General features: G+C 37.7%; 2 protein-coding genes across 6 annotated transcripts; one reads left to right on the top strand and one right to left on the bottom strand.

Moving 5' to 3' along the window:
• Positions 1 to 1,553: 1,553 nt before the first annotated feature.
• LOC142177241 (uncharacterized) lies at positions 1,554 to 3,436 on the bottom strand. The gene is made up of 5 exons (XM_075245712.1): positions 3,332 to 3,436; positions 3,077 to 3,270; positions 2,625 to 2,843; positions 2,236 to 2,507; positions 1,554 to 2,125 (listed from the first exon to the last, which is right to left on the bottom strand). The coding sequence occupies exons 1-5, from the start codon at positions 3,434 to 3,436 to the stop codon at positions 1,554 to 1,556; spliced, it is 1,362 nt and encodes a 453-aa protein (XP_075101813.1).
• An 8,694-nt stretch (positions 3,437 to 12,130) lies between these two features.
• LOC107829298 (serine/arginine-rich splicing factor RSZ22A-like) lies at positions 12,131 to 16,853 on the top strand. 5 transcript variants are annotated; one of them, XR_001657886.2, is made up of 8 exons: positions 12,131 to 12,269; positions 13,059 to 13,160; positions 14,351 to 14,439; positions 14,672 to 14,888; positions 15,011 to 15,121; positions 15,267 to 15,379; positions 15,605 to 16,625; positions 16,700 to 16,853. XR_001657886.2 is itself a non-coding variant. In XM_016656769.2 (6 exons), the coding sequence occupies exons 2-6, from the start codon at positions 13,072 to 13,074 to the stop codon at positions 15,301 to 15,303; spliced, it is 543 nt and encodes a 180-aa protein (XP_016512255.1). In that variant the 5' UTR covers positions 12,131 to 12,269; positions 13,059 to 13,071; the 3' UTR covers positions 15,304 to 16,853. The 5 variants fall into 5 exon arrangements, 1 of the variants encoding a protein (XP_016512255.1); XR_012705875.1 differs by having other exon boundaries at positions 15,267 to 15,784; positions 15,869 to 16,625; XR_012705874.1 differs by having other exon boundaries at positions 15,267 to 15,784; positions 15,869 to 16,853.
• The last annotated feature ends 850 nt before the right edge of the window (positions 16,854 to 17,703 follow it).

Below are 17,703 nucleotides of genomic sequence, written 5' to 3'. Positions count from 1 at the left end.
GTGAGCTGGCTTTAGGCAGGCTTTGCAGGGCAAAAGCCAGGCTTGAGCTGGCTTTAGGCAGGCTTTACAAGGCAAAAGCCAGGCATGAGCTGGCTTTAGGCTGGCTTTGCAAGGTAAAAGCCAGGAATGAAGCAGGCTTTGCAAGGCAAAGGTCAGGCTTTGAAATTGTGCATTTTTGTGATCTTGTAAGCTCAGATCCTTCCCTACTAGAACCTTTAATGTAGACATCATTCTAAAAATACCATATGATGGGTTCAGCATTTTCCTTAGTATTTGGACATATCAGTTTGTGCAGAGTCCAATCCTATGAAGCCATCAGTCTGGGGTTCTTCTCTTTGCTATCCTAACCCTAAGGTTAGGTGATTGAGATTTGTCTAGATTGATCAACCTCCTCCCTGCACTAGGCAGTTTGGAGAATGAATGAAACTCAGATGTACCTGTAAAAGAGAACACAATGTTAGCTATAAAATCTGCCACTGAGTTGCCTTCTCTGAACACATGTTGAAAGATCACATTGAAGTTGTCGTTCATCTCTATAATTTTTTTCACATCCTGTGCAATTACTCAAGGAGGATCTCATTCCCCCTCTATCGCATTCTTCATCACCAATGAATCAGTCTCCAGTATGAGAGGGTGAAGATCATGCTCCACACAATATTCTAATCCTTGGAGAATTGCCTTAGCTTAAGCTACCACATTAGTTGTCACTCCCAGGTCTACTGCCCTAGCATACACCATATCACCTTCATCATCCCTCACACAAAAGCCTAGGGAGCTAGGTCCAGGATTGCCCTTTGAAGCTCCATCAGTATTACATTAGTACCAACCATGAAAAGGAAGTTGCCATGTTACTCTTGTAGTGATCAATATAGGTTTATATCCTTCAAAGTATTGAATCATGTCTGGCCATAACAATGGAATATTAGGGATCCAAGCATACCTCACCCTTGCTAGTTGATGCAATATCATATTTATCTAATGAATCACCCTATTTGTGGACACTGAACCACCATGTTTACCTGCATTTCTTCTCTTCCAAAGCTCCCAATGATGATAGTTGGTACTGCTTGAAATAGTGGCTTTAATTTTGGACAACATTGAGCATACCACCAATGCCTTATAATCTGCTTCAATTGAATCAATTGCACAAAAATTCCAGCAGCCCCCATGAACAAGTTCCATACCTTAGAGGCAGTAGGACTTGTGACAAATATATGCTCAATGGATTCCTCTTGGGGTTGCTGACAACACCAACACTTAGACATCACCATTTTCCCTTGCCTCCTCCACATGTCATAGATGGCTATTTTCCGCCTTCACAATCTCCACAAGAAGAAGGATATCTTGAATGGCAAACTTTTAATCCACATTAACTTGAATTCCTGATTAGGATCAGCTTTATGCCTTAATATTTGCCAAGCACTGCTAACACTGAACTTGCCTGAATGAGTTGGCATCTAGTATGGCCTATCCTAATATCCCTCATTGCCTTCATAATGCACATTTTGCCTTATATGTTCTGCAATTTCCTCATTGAAAGTTTGATCTAGCAGCTAATCATCCCATGCTTCCCTTTGCCGCAGTTCTGCCACCTCCTGAAAACCTTCATTGATTGGAAAGTCTTCAGGTAATATGTGATAAAGTGCACCCAATCCAGTCCAATTTTCATGCCAAATATTAGTTGTTCCATTCATCAATTCCCATACGATCTCATGTTCTACTTCTTCCCTAGGATTCAGCATTTGTCTCCAAACATGAGACCCTCCCCTAAAATGCACCACTATTGGTAGCTCCTTCTTGCAATACTTATTCCACATGAAATTAGACCACAAAGATTTTGTGGTCCTAAACCCCCACCATAGTTTAGCAAACAGTGCCCTTGAGACATCATTTAAGGATCTAAAACCTAGGCCCCCTTCCTCTTTAGGAAGGCAAAGATTTTGCCATGAAGCCCAGTGTCTGCTTCTCCCTTCTTCCTTTGTGCTCCAAAAAAATCTAGCAAAAGTCTTATGTAGATGCCCCAGGATGTTGTTTGGTGGATCAAGGACTGATAACATGTGAACTGGCATATTTTGCAACACACTAGAGATGAGTGTTTCCTTTCCTCCAAATGACAGCAACTTTTCTTTCCATGAATGCAATTTAGACTTCACATTCTTGATAAGATCCTCATAATAGCCCTTCCTCCTTCTAGTAAAAAAATAGGACACCCTAGATATGTGAAGGGGAATTTACCTCTTGCAAATTCTGTAATAGCTCCAACTACCTGAAACAATCCATTAGCAACCTTTGAATGCATGTAGTATGAACTCTTATCTTTGTTGATCATCTGACCTAATATCTTCTCATAGTTCCCCAACACTGCCATAATCTTGCTCAAAGATGGAGGATGAGCAGATGCAAAGATTATCGTATCATCAGCATATGCCAAGTGGTTTAAAGGATCAGACCACTTAGACATTCCAAATCCCACAAATGACTTGTCTTCAAAGAGCTTATTCAAAGACCTGGAAAGTACCTCAGCTGACAGAATGAACAATGCTGGAGATAGGGGATCCCCTTATTTCACACCCCTTGTCGACTTAAAGAACCCTGAGGACTGCCCATTCACCAATACTGAATACCAGTTATTTGACATCAAGTTCCACACCATGTTGATGAAGTGTTCAGAAAATCCCATCTTTATTGGCACATGCAATAAGTACTTCCATGAAACCCTATCATATGCCTTAGCCATATCAAGCTTGATCACCACATTAGCTGGCTTTCCCCTTAACCTTATGTCAGTGACAATTTCTTGAGTCAATAAGATGTTCTCAAATATACTCCTAGCCTTTACAAATCTGGATTGATTAGGAGTTATTAGAGATGAAAAAAAACTCTCCAATCTATCATGTAACACCCTAGACAAAACCTTGTTAATAAAGTTACTCAAACTAATAGGTCTTAAGTCAGAGAAGGTCTCAACTCTAGGTTTCTTGGGCAACAACACTAGATTGGTGTGAGTGATGGATTTAGGCAATGCATCTCCTCCATAGAAGTGTAGCACCATGTTGTGTATATCAACACCAATAACATTCCAGCATGTTTGATAAAACAAGCCAGTGAATCCATGAGAACCACTAGAACTCTCCTCACTAAGCTCAAAAACTGCTGCCTTACTTCTTCAATTGTTGGCAATCTGCTAAGTTCCAAATTCTGATCCATAGTGACCATTGAAGGTACGTTATTGAGCAATGAAAATTCAGAAGCATCACCTTCATTTGTGAACTGTTTTTGATAGTAAGTCCACTGCAGCTGTAGCCAATTTCTCCTGGTCTTCAATCCATACCCCACTGCCACTTTTGATCCTCTTCAGTTGCAATTTCTTTCTTTTGCCATTGACATGATTGTGAAAGAAACTTGTATTCCTATCTCCTTCAGCAAACCAAGTCATCCTAGCTTTTTGCTTTCAATACTGCTCCTCATTACTTAAGTATTTCTTCAATTCAGATTGAGCCTTTTGAAGCACAATCTTATTCTCAATTGTAGGCTCTTCTTCAAACAACATCTCCTTCACCCTAACAATGTCCTCCAAAATAGCTAATTGCTTGAAGATATCACCAAATGTTTCCCTACTCCATTTTGAGAGTGCTGCCTTCACTCTCTTGATATTCTGCTTGAACATAAAAAAAAAACGGATCCCCTATGAAATCAGCTTCCCAATTCTGCCTCACCACATCCATAAATGTAGCATGCTTTGTCCAAAAGTTCAAGAATCTGAAAGGCTTGACAAAATTGGTTGTCTGCACCCCACATGTCATTAGCAATGGTGCATGATCTGATCCAGTTCTGATTAGATGCTCAACTTTAATAGTTGGCAACATGTTCTGAAATGGAAAATTCACAAAAATCCTATCCAATCTCTTGAATATACACTCAGAATTGGATCTCCCATTCCACCATGTGAATGGACTTCCTTTGTACCCTTGCTCAAACAAACCACAAGAGTTTACACAAAATACAAAATCCTCATATTCAGGAGGGTGTACTGGAAGTCCCCCTATTTTCTCATCTTCATGCAATATCACATTGAAATCCCCTCCTACCAACCATGGTAATTCCATATCACTTGTTAAGTAATACAAGTGATCCCACAAATCCAACCTCTCTATTGCTGAACACTTTGCATAAACAAATGTCATCATCATGTACTGCCCCATGTCATGGTGAAACACTCTCACAGTCACATGTTGCTGAGTATCCTCCACTAATTCCCATTCCACCACTGCATTGAAGAACAACCATATTTGCCCATTAATATTTGCATAAGCAGTCTCTATATTCAACCTCCTTTTATATCTATCAATAAGTCCCTTCTTTTGAAAAGGCTCCATCAATGCAACTACACAAAAATTATGCTCCCTATTCATGTTGATCACCCTAGGAAAGGCCTGTTGTGTATTCACAGAACTTATGTTCCATATTAATGATTTGATCATCATCATTTAGATAAAGAAGCTGCCCTCCTGGGCATTATTCTTGAAGGTTGTGGTGGATCTTTACTCTGATTCTTCTTAGTTTTTTACCTCCTTTAGCACTAGTTGTGGGTGATAAATCCCCTTCCTTGGCCACTTGTTTGAAGTTTTCTACAGTTGATTCATCATCTCCTTCATCCTCTATTGGATTTTGTCTCAATAAGTCTTCATCAATTGGTGTCACATTGTGTGTAACTAAATCATATAAATGTTGTAGAGGAGTCTTAAGTGGAACATTAAGATGTAGCTGCATAATTTGATCAGTGCCAGATTCCATAGGCACTTCCTCTATTTCCCCCGATGCTCTTGGAATAATTGCCCGCTCATCAGCCCGTTCATACTCCTTGAATTGTAGCTCATAGACACTGCCTAGCCCAGGAGTTACTGTGGCAGTCTGCTCTGAATGTACTGTTCTAGTGAGATCACCACCCTTACCATTGCCTAAAATTTGGTCTGAACCCACTATATCATCCCTAATATTCACATTAACATATTCATCAAGTTTGTTCTCCAATGCATACACTGGAACACCATCTACATAGGCCAGTATCTCTCCAGTTGCACTAAGGTTGGGGTTTACTATAGTTGCCTCATCAGGTGAACCTGACTTTAGGCCTGGCGTCGCCAGCCTAATGCCTGGTGAGCCTAGCTTTAGTCCTGGCGTCGCTAGCCTAATGCCTGGGGAGCCTGGCTTTAGGCCTGGCGTCGCCAGCCTAATGCCCGGTGAGCCTGGCTTTAGGCCTGGCGTCGCCAGCCTATCGCCAGGTGAGCTTGGCTTGTTGTCCTTCTTCACCTTGACTTCTGTTGTCTTTGTTGTGCCCAGCTGATCATCCTTAACCTCAACTACATCACTCCATAAGACCTTTGTAGAGTTTACCTCATCAAGATCCTCAATCTGCCCAGAATCTTTAAATGTTTGAGATAGAATCTCATGACAAGATTGGTTTGTGGTCACATTGAGTTGTTTTAGCTCCTCATTGCTAGTCCCAAACCTTCTATGAACCCAGTCAATTGTGGGTTCCTTATTAGCCCTTTCATCAGTACATTGAGCACTAGGAACACTAAAATTAGCCTTAGCTAATTCTTGATCATCTTTAGGAGCTGAAGACTGAATCTCAGATGGAATAGGGTTACCATTATGCTCATTTTCCACCACCTTCTCGACTGCTTCCTTCTTCACATGCTTATGTTCCTCTTGAGTATTGACTTTCTTTTCCTTCTCCTGGCCCTTCTTATCTTGCTTTTCCCCATGTTCCTTCTTCTTACCATTGCTATGATCCTCACCTTTGCCTTCTGTAATTTGTAGAGTAAGCTGATGAACTTCCTCAACCTCTAGTGCATTAAACTTGTTCTTGGTTGCAACTTCCTCAACTTTGGCCTTCCCTTTACCCTTGTCAGCTTCCTTTCCTTGTTTGTTATCAACAATGTGACCCCTATTATCTCGTTGGTATTTGTTCTTCCTTGCTTGCATCCATTCCTGCTTGGCATGATTAGTAGTAGGCTTACCAACCACCTTTCCACTAGTTAGGACCTTTGTTGAATTTGCAGCTGTCCCAATTGCATCAGAACTCATCACAACTGCCTTCTCCTTGCTTTGTTCCTCAACACCTTCTTCAAATCTCTTGTGTAATTCAGGATGAATTACCCAGCATTCTACCTCACTATGCCCCTATTTTTTGCAAGGTTTACAATATTTTGGCATATAATCATTCTTAATCCTGATCCACTTGAACTCTTCTGGTCCAGATTTATCAGCTTCTTCCACAATCTTAATACGATGAGGGAACTTACTTAACAAGTTAACTTCCACATTCACCTTAGCACAACTAGGTCTAGTCCCATTTTGAGTGGCTATGTCTACATGTAATGGATTACCAACTGCACGAGCTAAGGAAAATACACATTCTTTCCCAAAGAAATTAGGAGGTAGTTCTGGAAAGCTAATCCAAGCAATGGTAATGGGAGTCTCTTCATCAGGTGTCCACCATGGATTCCATTTTGTACAACGCATCTACCACATATCTGACTGGGCTTTTAAATAAAAAGCTGGTTTTGAAAGAAGATGAACATAGTCCTCCAATAAAGACAGCCTAATCAACACATGATTATCTTCAATTAAACCAACTGAGCAATGGCCTTTAATCTCACATTGAATTGGAATCACTTTACGTAATTCACTAATAACAGGCTCCCCATACGAAAATTTCCCAAGAACTGTAAGTAGAAGTCCTTGTTGTACGATAGATTACTTCACTTCTTGTTTATTCCACTTCACAACTGGTTCTCCGTGAAGGAACTCAACTGGTTTCAATGGTAGCGTAGCGAAGGTTTGCATAGGGGCATTAATGGCAGTAGGTTTTAAAAGTTTTGAGTGATCCATAGATTGGGGATTGTTGTTTGTTGTCATAGATGATTGGGCAATGGGCTGCACTGAAGCTTGGGCAGCAGTCATCGTAGGAGGATTAGATGAATTGGGTGTCAAAATCTTTGAGTAATCTAGAGTTTGTGAATTGATAGTTGGTGTTGTTTGTGACTGCGCGATGTCAGGGGAGGGTATACCAGCCGAAAAAGATGGCTGGTCGCCGGCCATCATGGCCATTGAAGCTCAAACTCACAGCTTTTCGCGATGAACAGTGAAGCGATGCTACTGTTCACTACACTGTAGCAGTGAAACAGTAGCAAAATCACTGTTCGCGCGCACTGTTTGGCACTATTCACCGTACTATTTTACACTATAGCGGCTGTTCGCGCACTATTCACCGCTATAGTGACGGCGAAATTTTAGGTTATAACTTGTTGAGTTGGGCATAAAAGATTATTTTTTCATGTTGAGCTTTATTATACATCTACAGTCATACAATTGTCTTATTTGCTTTGATTTGGTGGTTGTATGGCTTAATTTACTCATGTTAAGTAGTCAGGCACATGAATTTGTATTGTGAGGTATTGAGAAAGGGTTCTGATCATGCATATATATACTTTGATTCATGCAACAGTTTTATATAAATGTAGTTGACATGTATCATGTCTTTATATGAGGATTGAGATGTTGATATCTTATTTGATCTCCTTTAACTGTAAAGCATGCCTAAATTCCGTATGAACTGTATTTTGAGCTTTCATACTTATTTGATGATATTATGCTTTATTCCATATATTATTTATGCTTTTACCTGATTATTGGAATATTAGTGAGTGTCGACGTCGCCCTCGCTACTACTTCATTGATGCTAGACTTGATACTTAATGAGTATCATGATTTTGTACTTATTTTATACTTTTACACATTTTTGTGTAGGTTGTAGGGATGGTATTAGTGGTGTTCATCAAGCAGAGTAGGAAATTTAGTGGAGGCTTCGTGGGGAGCTACTTTACTTGCCCCCTCCCCCCTCCCCATTTTTCTCCTTCAAATTCATATTCTTAGTGCACAAAATAATGGGTGATCAAGATCTAACATCAAAATCAAGAAGAAACTATTCCCCAAAGTATGGTGAAATTCTGCCCAAAAGTCGCCTCTAGCCGAGCTCCAAATCTCAAAATAATGAAAAATGAGCTAAACTCTCGAATTATAACACTGCCCAGCGATTTTCGCATTTGCGGACAAATCTGTCGCTTCTGCGACAATGCTTTTGAGGTCCAAACCTCGCAATAGCGAGTTCACTTAAACTTCCTCCCCCTCTCACCTGGGAGCTTAACTCAATTTCTGCGATCTCGCAGGTGCGACAAACCTCTGCTTCTGCGCAACTCTCCAAGTTTGTCTGCCTTTGCCTCTACGAAATAAATCCTCCGCATTTGCGGACTTGCAGATGTGCCCAATCTTTGCATATTCGGATCTGTTATCACTTGGCCGCTTCTACGGACTCCTACCTATGCATATTACCTTGCAGGTGCAACACGCCAGCACCAGAACTGCCAACCAACATCAAATTGATCTGAAACCCATCACAAACACTCTCGAGCCTCCTGAGACCTCGTCCAATCATACCAACAAGTCTTAATACTTCCCCAACCCTATCCAAAGGCTCAAACATACTGAAATTAACATCAACACCATGAATCGCCGATCAATATCAATCTCTTAAGTTAATTCGTGTTGCAAAAAAAAAAAAAAAAAGGTTCTGGTTTTGCTTTGAATCTGAAAAAGGGTGGTGGTGTCCTAAAACCAACCTTTAAAATCAAAGACTGCGAAGTTTCATTCCACCATGCATCCCATTCTGTTTGTTTTATTCGTACATAGTGCGATTCTGCAGCTTGAAACAAAAGATACTAACAACAATAATTTTTCTCATTTACTATCTCGATATATATACACTAGACTGCACAATAATGAAACCCACATAATCTTTCTCGTGATTCATTCTCATAATGCCATCCTTTTTAGTATTATTTTCTCTTCGTTGTGTTATTTGTTTATATACATGTAGTATGGAATCTGGGCTAGAATGCATTCTTATTCTTATTAATTTTTCTGCATATATATTAGTCGATTTTAGAAGACAACTTCTAAACAAACATTTCTAGTGCGCTGAGTTAGTTCATCTTCTCTTTTTGAAGGGTGTAATTTTTTTTTAAGAGTTTAATACAACATCAAATATCAACCTTGTTTTGTCATTTGTTAAACAAAATATATGCACATTATGAAGGCTTGGTTCTCTTAGGGGTGGACATAGTTTGGTCAAAACTGAAATCCAAACCGAAATCTATTTTTTTTGGATTTTTGGTTTGGATTATTGGATTACGGATTGGATTCCGGATTTAATTTTTTAAAATTTTGAATTTCGGATTGGATGTTGGATTTGCTACTTCGAATTTTCGGATAGCCGAAAATCCAAAATTTGTATACATTATATTTTAATCCATTATCCATATGTAAATAATAATAATAATAATAATAAGTTCAATACCCTACCAATTTGAAATTATCTCATATATTCAATATTAATTACTAAGTTACTGTCATAATACTTTCTATTTGGACATGATTTTACTATTGCTAATTCTTATCGGCCTTATTAATGTCTCTGTTGTATTTTCTTGATGATGATTTCATTACTTGAATACTTTATTTGAATGATTGTGGTGAGAATGGAGAACGTTTTAGGCAATTTAACATATTTCGTTTGGATGTTCATTTTTATAAGAAGAAGAAACATCTCAACTTAGTGGCGCAAAATAAAAAATTCGAAATATCAAAACCGATTAATTCGAAACTGAACTTAATAAAGCTGATCCAATCTGAGCTTATTTGGATTGTCATTTCTTCAATCTGAAAATCAAAAATCCAAACCGAAATTTTTATATCCAATCTGAATTGCCCGAACGCCCACCCCTAATAAAATCTCTTTCATTCAGTTTGGATTTCCGTTATCAGGACCAGAAGTTCTTACTTTTTGCAAACTTAAAAGACTAATAACCTGTTTGGCAAGCTTCTCAAGAGGCCAAATGTGCTTTTTTTCTCAAAATTATTTTTTCCCTCTAACTTGAGGTGTTTGACCAAGTTCTTTTTTGGGAAAAAAGTAATTTTGGGAAGAAGCAGAAGCAATTTCTGAGAAGTAGAAAAAAATAGCTTCTTCCCAAAAGCACAAGCAGAAGCAGTTTTGACTTTTATTCTTACCAAAAATACCCTTAACTTTATAGTATATACCAAAATAACCGTTAAACATAATACTTAGGATATTAATGTATAAATATTTCTTATTATTTTTAGGATAACTTTCTAATATATAGTGACTTTAGAGGTGAATACTTTTGTATTTGTTGAATGGTTTTTAATATATTTAACTTATATTAAAAGAACGAAAAAGGGCCTAAAATGCCCCTTTACTATATGAAATATGACAAGCTAGCCCTCCGTTAAAAGTTGGTCTCTATTATGCCCTTGCCGTCAACAAATGGGCTTGTATATGCCCTCCATCACTAACGGGAGACTCATAAAGTCACGTGGAATATATGTGAGGGCAAGTTAGACCTAGTTCGAATTGTACATGGGCATATATGATTCAGTTATAATAGTCATTTCTCAAACACTTCACAACTTCTTCAGTTTACTTAGACACCTATTTGACAACACCAAACTACTTATCACAATAAATAAACTAAGTCATAGACACAAACATTCAAATGAACGGCAATGACTTCATTAGATCCTAGTAGCTCAAAGGGGTCGAATCATAACAAAAGACAACAAAAGACAATGTCAGAATGTTCTAGTAGCTCAAAAGGGTCGAACATAGACACAACAAATGAACGACAATGACTTCATTAAATCCTTGTACAAAAACATAATGCTTCATTACATAATAAAAGACAACAATTAAGCCACAATAACACTAACATTACATATCATTTTCCACTGATCCAAAGAACATAACAAAACATCCTAATATCACACACATGAAAATCCACATCTTCTTCCGAAATTTAGCATCAAGCACAACTGAGTACTCTAAATCAGTCACTTTCTTCATCAGAATATTTCTTTCCAATTCCAAGGTTTCTATTCCTCCATGATCGACGAGCATCATAACATTCTCAAGATCAAATTTTCCTTTGGAGAACATTTCTTTCACGGATTAGAGCTTCCTTTTCCTTCTTTAAACTGCATATGAGATTCCAAGAGGAATATTTTTCATCCTAAAAATAAAAAATAAAAAAAATAAATTTACAAGCAAATCGGAATAATTAAAAGAATCCATCAAAAATTTACTTACCTCATACTTCAGGCACTTGAAAAACCTTCCCCCGGCATTTAAAGAAGTCCATGCCACGGAATAATTGGCAGCAAGTCCGCAATGATACCTCATATTCGACCCCTTTGAGCTAGTAGAACATTTCGACATTGTCTTTTGTTATGATTCGACCCCTTTGAGCTACTAGGATTTAATGAAGTCATTGCCGTTCATTTATTGTATCTATGACTGAGTGTATGTGCTATGATAATTAGTTTGGTGTTGCCAAATAAGTGTCTAAGTAAACTGATATGGAGTTGTGAAGTGTTTGAGAAATGACTATTATAACTGACTCATATATGCCCTTGTACAATTCGAACTAGGTCTAACTTGCCCTTACATATATTCCACGTGGCTTTATAAGTCTCCCGTTAGTGATGTAGGGCATATACGAGCCCATTTGTTGACGGCAAGGGCAGAATAGAGACCAACTTTTAACGAAGGGCTAACCTGTCCTATTTCATATAGTAAATGGGCATTTTAGGCCCTTTTCCGTTAAAAGAATTAAGTACTTTTAAATTTTATTTTCATATTTTACTTAAATAAAATAAAAAGATTTAATTATTGCCTGTAATAATAAATTTTTAAGATTATTTATTTACTTATAATATTAACTATTAAGTAAATCTATTTTAGTCCTTATTCGTAATTTGATACTTAAAAGTAAGTTTTAAAAAACTTGGCCAAACATAAATTATTGCTCAAAAGTGCTTTTCTAGGTGAATAACCAAACACAAACTGCTTATCTCCAAAAGTCTATTTTCAAAAGCACTTTTGAAAAAAACACTTCTCGCCAAACAAGGTATAAGTATGCTAAGGGTAATATTAGAGTGAGAAATATAAAACTACTCCCAAACTTAAGGGATCATTTGCGGTAAAAACTCGAATAGTACAATTATTGGGCCAAGCCCTTTTTCTTATCCCGTTCAATACAACACCAAATCTCAAAGCCCTAAGTTAGTGTGTCTTACACGACACTACGCTGTTTCGCTGGGGGGTTTTGCCATCTTCGCTAGGGTTTCAGGTTCGCATCTTCTTCCCAATTTCTCCAGCTAAACATCAGTTATATGCTCATCTTATTTTGTAATTATTGTGAATCTCGCTGAATTGGGGAAAAGTTCTATTTTTTACATGGGCTTTAAGGGTCCTACAGTAGATTTTTAGCTTCGTTGTCACGTATTTTCTTACCTTTAGTTTTTGTTTTTGAGTTTGTTTGGCTGAAATTGGCGCACTGATTTACTGAGCTGTTGATGGATATAGGGTTTCGTTAGATTTGAGCTTTTAAAATTTCTTTATAGCTGTCGTCACTTTTTTCTCTTAAATTTTCAGTGAATTTGAAAAGATTCTCTCTTACTTTTGCTGTTATGGAATTTAGGGCGATAATTTGTGTTTATTGCTATTCGGGTTAGCTTGAACAATTGTAAAAGAGTTGCTTGATTACATCCCTTTTTTTAATTGTTAGATTTTTTTCCAAAACTTGCCCAAAAAAAGCCCTTTTTCAAACTTTCAGTGAATTGAAGAAAGTCCATTTTCCTTGAAAATTGTCCTCGTTATAGTAATGATATAATGTTACATTGACTTAAAATCTTCAATTATTTCTATATCTTGTCCTTTTTCCCTAGTAAAGTTGTTCTCTGAAGGCATTTTTTGCACGTGACACTGATATTTTGTATTTTTAAGTGGAAGGAATTACTGATGTTTGAGGATATTATGGTGTTACCAAGAAAATGATGTTTTGTAAGTGGTATTGAATTACTTAGACAGTTTTACAAATGTTAAGAGTTTGCTGTACTTTTTTGTTCTTTCTCAATAGGTGTGTAAAGAAGATGTCGAGAGTGTATGTTGGGAATCTGGACCCTAGGGTCAGTGAAAGGGAGCTTGAAGATGAATTCCGTATCTTTGGAGTTATAAGAAGGTAAAGGAAGTTCCAAGATTTACATCTCTTCGTGATTGGTATGCATGGTTGTAAACTGAATCTGTGACCTCATTACTTTCCTCCATGCTCACCTAAACCAGCTTAACTTTTTGAGAGTCATTAACTGCCCGTCACAGAAGTGAAATTTATTTCTGAGCCGCACACCTTAGACCATTGACTTGGCAACTAAAGCCCATTATACTGCTTTCTTTTTCTCCATTATAAGGTGATTATTATTATTTAGAATCCTTCTGTTTTTTTAACAGTAAGGTGGAACACATGCATAACTTATAATAATGTTTACATTTTTTTGCTTATTTGTTTTGTAACATAAATTCTGAATTTGTTATATTCTCACGTGCCTTTCGTTCCTAGGAATTTACAAGAATATAAAAATATTCATGTCTAGCTTCTGGACTTGCTGAGAATCTTTGGAGGAGATATCAAGTGCATACTTTTCTAGTTTTGGAATGAAAACTAAAATTTATTCTAGTCTTGGTTGGGGGTTAATGGTTTTTGATTAGCATGTTGGTTGGAAAGAAAGACAAGCTGAATTCCTTCTGTGCTGTTAGTCTTTGCATAAAGACATGTCACAGATATTGTGCTTGAGCACATTGTGTTGAACGCATCGGAAAAGAGAAAGGAACTCTTCTGGAGTGACCCATTGAAAAAGAAAAAAAATTGTAAGCAACCAGAAGAAGATGAATGTATATTGACATTATAAATTAATTGGCAAGGTGGAAATTCTTAAAGATAGTTTATAATTCTATACCTTTTTTACATATGGATCAATTTCATGCAAGTTAAAGTTGTAAATTTTGTCTTTAGTTTGTTGCCATCAGAAAAATTGTCTGTGACTGTACTTTTCTATAAAGTAGAACACCTATCATGAGGATGGTTATACAAGTCTAGCAGATACTTGTGTAAAATCCACATAACTTCCATCTTGGAGTAAAATTGCTTTTCTTGTATATTTTTCCTAGCATACATGATGAAGTCATAAAAGAGCTTGTGTTGAAAGAAGTCTCTTTGTTATTAAGTTTTCTCTAATTGTTAGTTAGAGTGTCTAGCCTGGCTAGGTGGAGCCATTTGCTCATAAGTTTTTTTCTCTTAAGAGCATCAGTTGTAGCTCACCATGATATTGAACTGCTTTATTGTCCATGATTCCTAACTCACAAATTCGTTCACAGTGTTTGGGTTGCAAGACGTCCCCCTGGCTATGCTTTTATTGACTTTGATGACCTACGAGATGCACAAGATGCAATCAGAGAGCTGGATGGTATGATTATTTGACTGTTTGAACCAACTTATGCAATTATGAAGCTTTTTGAACGACTTTCTTCTGTCTTTGTGATGGCCATGCTATATTTGGCCTTGCACTGAGTTAAAACCTTAATCTAGTCAGTCTATACGTTGGTGTTTGTCCATTTTGTTCCTGTACCTTAGCACCTCTTAACACCAGTGATATTTTTAGCCACCGAAGGTATTTTATCCCTGATTCTGTGAACTAGGTAAGACTGGATGGAGGGTGGAGCTTTCACATAATTCTCGAGAAGGTCGTGGGGGCCGTGGAGGCGGTCGTGGTCGCTCTGGAGGCTCTGATTTGAAGTGCTACGAGTGTGGCGAGCCTGGTCATTTTGCTCGTGAGTGCAGATCGCGTGGAGCTCCTGGAAGACATAGAAGTCGGAGCCCTCCTAGATATCGAAGGAGCCCAAGTTATGGTCGTAGGTGAGAAACTGAAGGATGATATCATTGACTAAGAATCTTTTAACAATTTAAGTCTTCTGATAATCTTCACACGAAAACTGCTGGTGTTCTCTCCATTTCTTCTGATTTCCACCGTGAAGCAGGAGTTATAGTCCTCGTGGGCATTCCCCCAGGCGCCGAAGCGTGTCGCTGCGCGGTCGCAGCTATAGCCGATCTCCATATCGCGGGCGAGATGAAGTTCCATATGCTAATGGGTAAAATCTCTATTTACAAATTTTGCGGCTTGCTGGCACTTCTCTTTTATAGTATATACCTGGTTAATGTTGGATATGCCGCAACTTATTTTCATGATTGGTCTCAGATACTACAATATGTTTGTTTGCACTGATTTATATGCAGAAATGGACTCAGAGAGCGTCGCAGAAGCCGAAGCTGAATGTGGAAGATGATTGCCTGACTTGTCCAGGGGTTTTCGATTAGTGTGTTACTGTCCTTGACTTAATCAAAGCTGTGTAAGTGGGGCCACGCCCTCTGGTTTAACTGGTGGTTTTGGTTTAATTTCAGTACTTGCTATTGGCCTGATAAGTGTTGTTTTTTGTTTTTTCTGATGTTACCCTTTTTAAGAACCTATATCATAGGAGCTTATATTTTGGATTTTATGGTAGCTGTTATTTTTAAGAAGAAATTATCACAAAGAATGTTGCTAAAGAGTTATGTTTTTGTTTTCTTGTGCCAAGGTGTCTTCCTGGTACTGCTTCATTGGTTTTCTGCTTCTACACTCTGGTTGCTTCGTTGGTTTTCTGCTTCTACACTCTGGTTTCGTTCTCCAGTGCCCTGCTGTGGGATCTTCAATTTCGAAGATTGTGGATCCCAGCTGGCTAAATTGCTAGATGCTTCTGTTTGTTGAATCCCTGCGGGTATGATGCACCGCACCTCAAATTATTGTGGTATTTCTTTATGTTCATTTTAAGGATGAGGAATGGCGTGGCACACATTGGCAGGTACCTAATCTGTTCCAGGGAGGTTGGGATTTGTTGTTCTCCTTAAACCAACTGTGGATGGTACTCCATTTGGGTTCATAGGGCAGTGTCCGAGTCTATATAGTCATGAGTATTTTGCTCCCCCCCCCCCTCACTCTTTTATTATCATCTGTCAAATAACCTTTATCAAAAAATATTATTTGTCAAAATAACAGTCTTTTTAGGGGAAAATTCTCCATAATTTCTTTTTCTGTCTCTGGGAGAGAGCTGGTTACAATTTTATTAAAATGTTCCCTTTAGAGTTACTGAAGTTTCTTTTCTACTACAGACAAAGCTAGTGAATTCGATTTCCAAAGGTGCCCCTTGTAACTTTTTTCACCTAAAAAGCACAATGATTTCTGTTAACTTTATCCTTTTTTTGGGGTCTCAAGTGAATTTTGCATTTACTCTTATACAAATTATGGGGTGGCCAGTACTAGTGCATTCAACAAAGTTCTAGAATGATATGCATGAATGTGCGTGGATGTAGAGGACCACTCTTCTTTCAGTTGAAGAGCTTTCTTTGACTGCCTCCGTCCAACATGTTCAGCTGAATTCTTGTCTGAGTTATGGCGCACTGCTTTTGGCGTCTCTTCTTACAAGTATTCTACTGCATCTGCACAAATTTGATCACTACAGTCCTCTTTCTGTCCCTCATTTTAGCTGCCACTGCCAGCTTGTTACATGGCGAGTTGAGTGCAGATCATCATTTATATTGTATACAGAAATGATTTGAGCGGTAAGGTTTATATACAACTAAACTGTTACTTACGATACATTCATTTTTCTTAATTTATGTTTTCCTGTCCACAGGAAAAAAAGGTGGTGCATGTTCTCAAGAATATGCTCGCTTGCCTGTTGTGTTTTGTCCAATAGATTTCTTTTGGCACGTGAAAGTTACACTATGGAATTGCTTTTGTAGTTTTAATATCAGATTTAAGGTTTACTTATTTTTATTTTCTATTTCTATTTTCTCGAATTATATTCTGCAATCTCTTTTGCATTATAGTGATTGCTTGACCATAATGCATCTTCGTAAGCAGGCCAGGACCCTTTTAGAATGCATCTATTGATGAAGAGTTATTGAGTGTGTCCATAGTTTCATGAGCATTTTGTGACTTGCTCGTCAGTCACACTGACTGCAGATAGTAATACCATTTTAAATGAGAGATATGTGATGTTTAAGAATCGCAGATGAAATTTTGCTGGAAAGCAATACATACCGAAATCTGGATATTTTTTTAATTGCTTTGTGTTTCCTTTTTTCCTAATCTCCATTTTGTGCATCATATTACTACCTCGCTTATGCCCTTTATTAGCATTGTTTTTCTTTGTATTTAGCGTGATATAATTGAGTCCTGTTGAGGACAGCCTCGCAATTAAATTAGATAGTTTTTTACTAATTTCGCTGCATTCATCAGAAATAAATGGTGAACACTAGATCCTGGTTGATGGAAAGCAGCAGACTGGATCATTCACTAAACTTCAAAAATAACCCAAAAATTATATTCATGTTCAAACACAATTCTAATTTTCAAATATCATTTTTACTTGAATTTTTTTTTAATTTGTTTTTTGGATTTTACAATTCTTATGTCCAAACGCCCTAGATGCCGTGGATAAAATATTGATATTTCATTGGCAGACCAGACAAGCGCATTTACGAGATTCATGGCTTGTTTGTTGATTTAATCTTGCGAGTTGGAACTCGAACTGACCCATCAAACTTTTGCTTAAAATACTGTAGCTTAATGGGTTAAAATCCAACTTAAATTCATAAGTACAATATCAAATTTTGAGATTGAAAATGAATCTCA

This window comes from Nicotiana tabacum, chromosome 23 (genome assembly GCF_000715075.1).
Source record: "Nicotiana tabacum cultivar K326 chromosome 23, ASM71507v2, whole genome shotgun sequence".
Classification (NCBI taxonomy): Eukaryota; Viridiplantae; Streptophyta; class Magnoliopsida; order Solanales; family Solanaceae; genus Nicotiana; species Nicotiana tabacum.
Note: the sequence above shows the minus strand (reverse complement) of the source record. Positions and strands in the feature narration are given on the sequence as shown.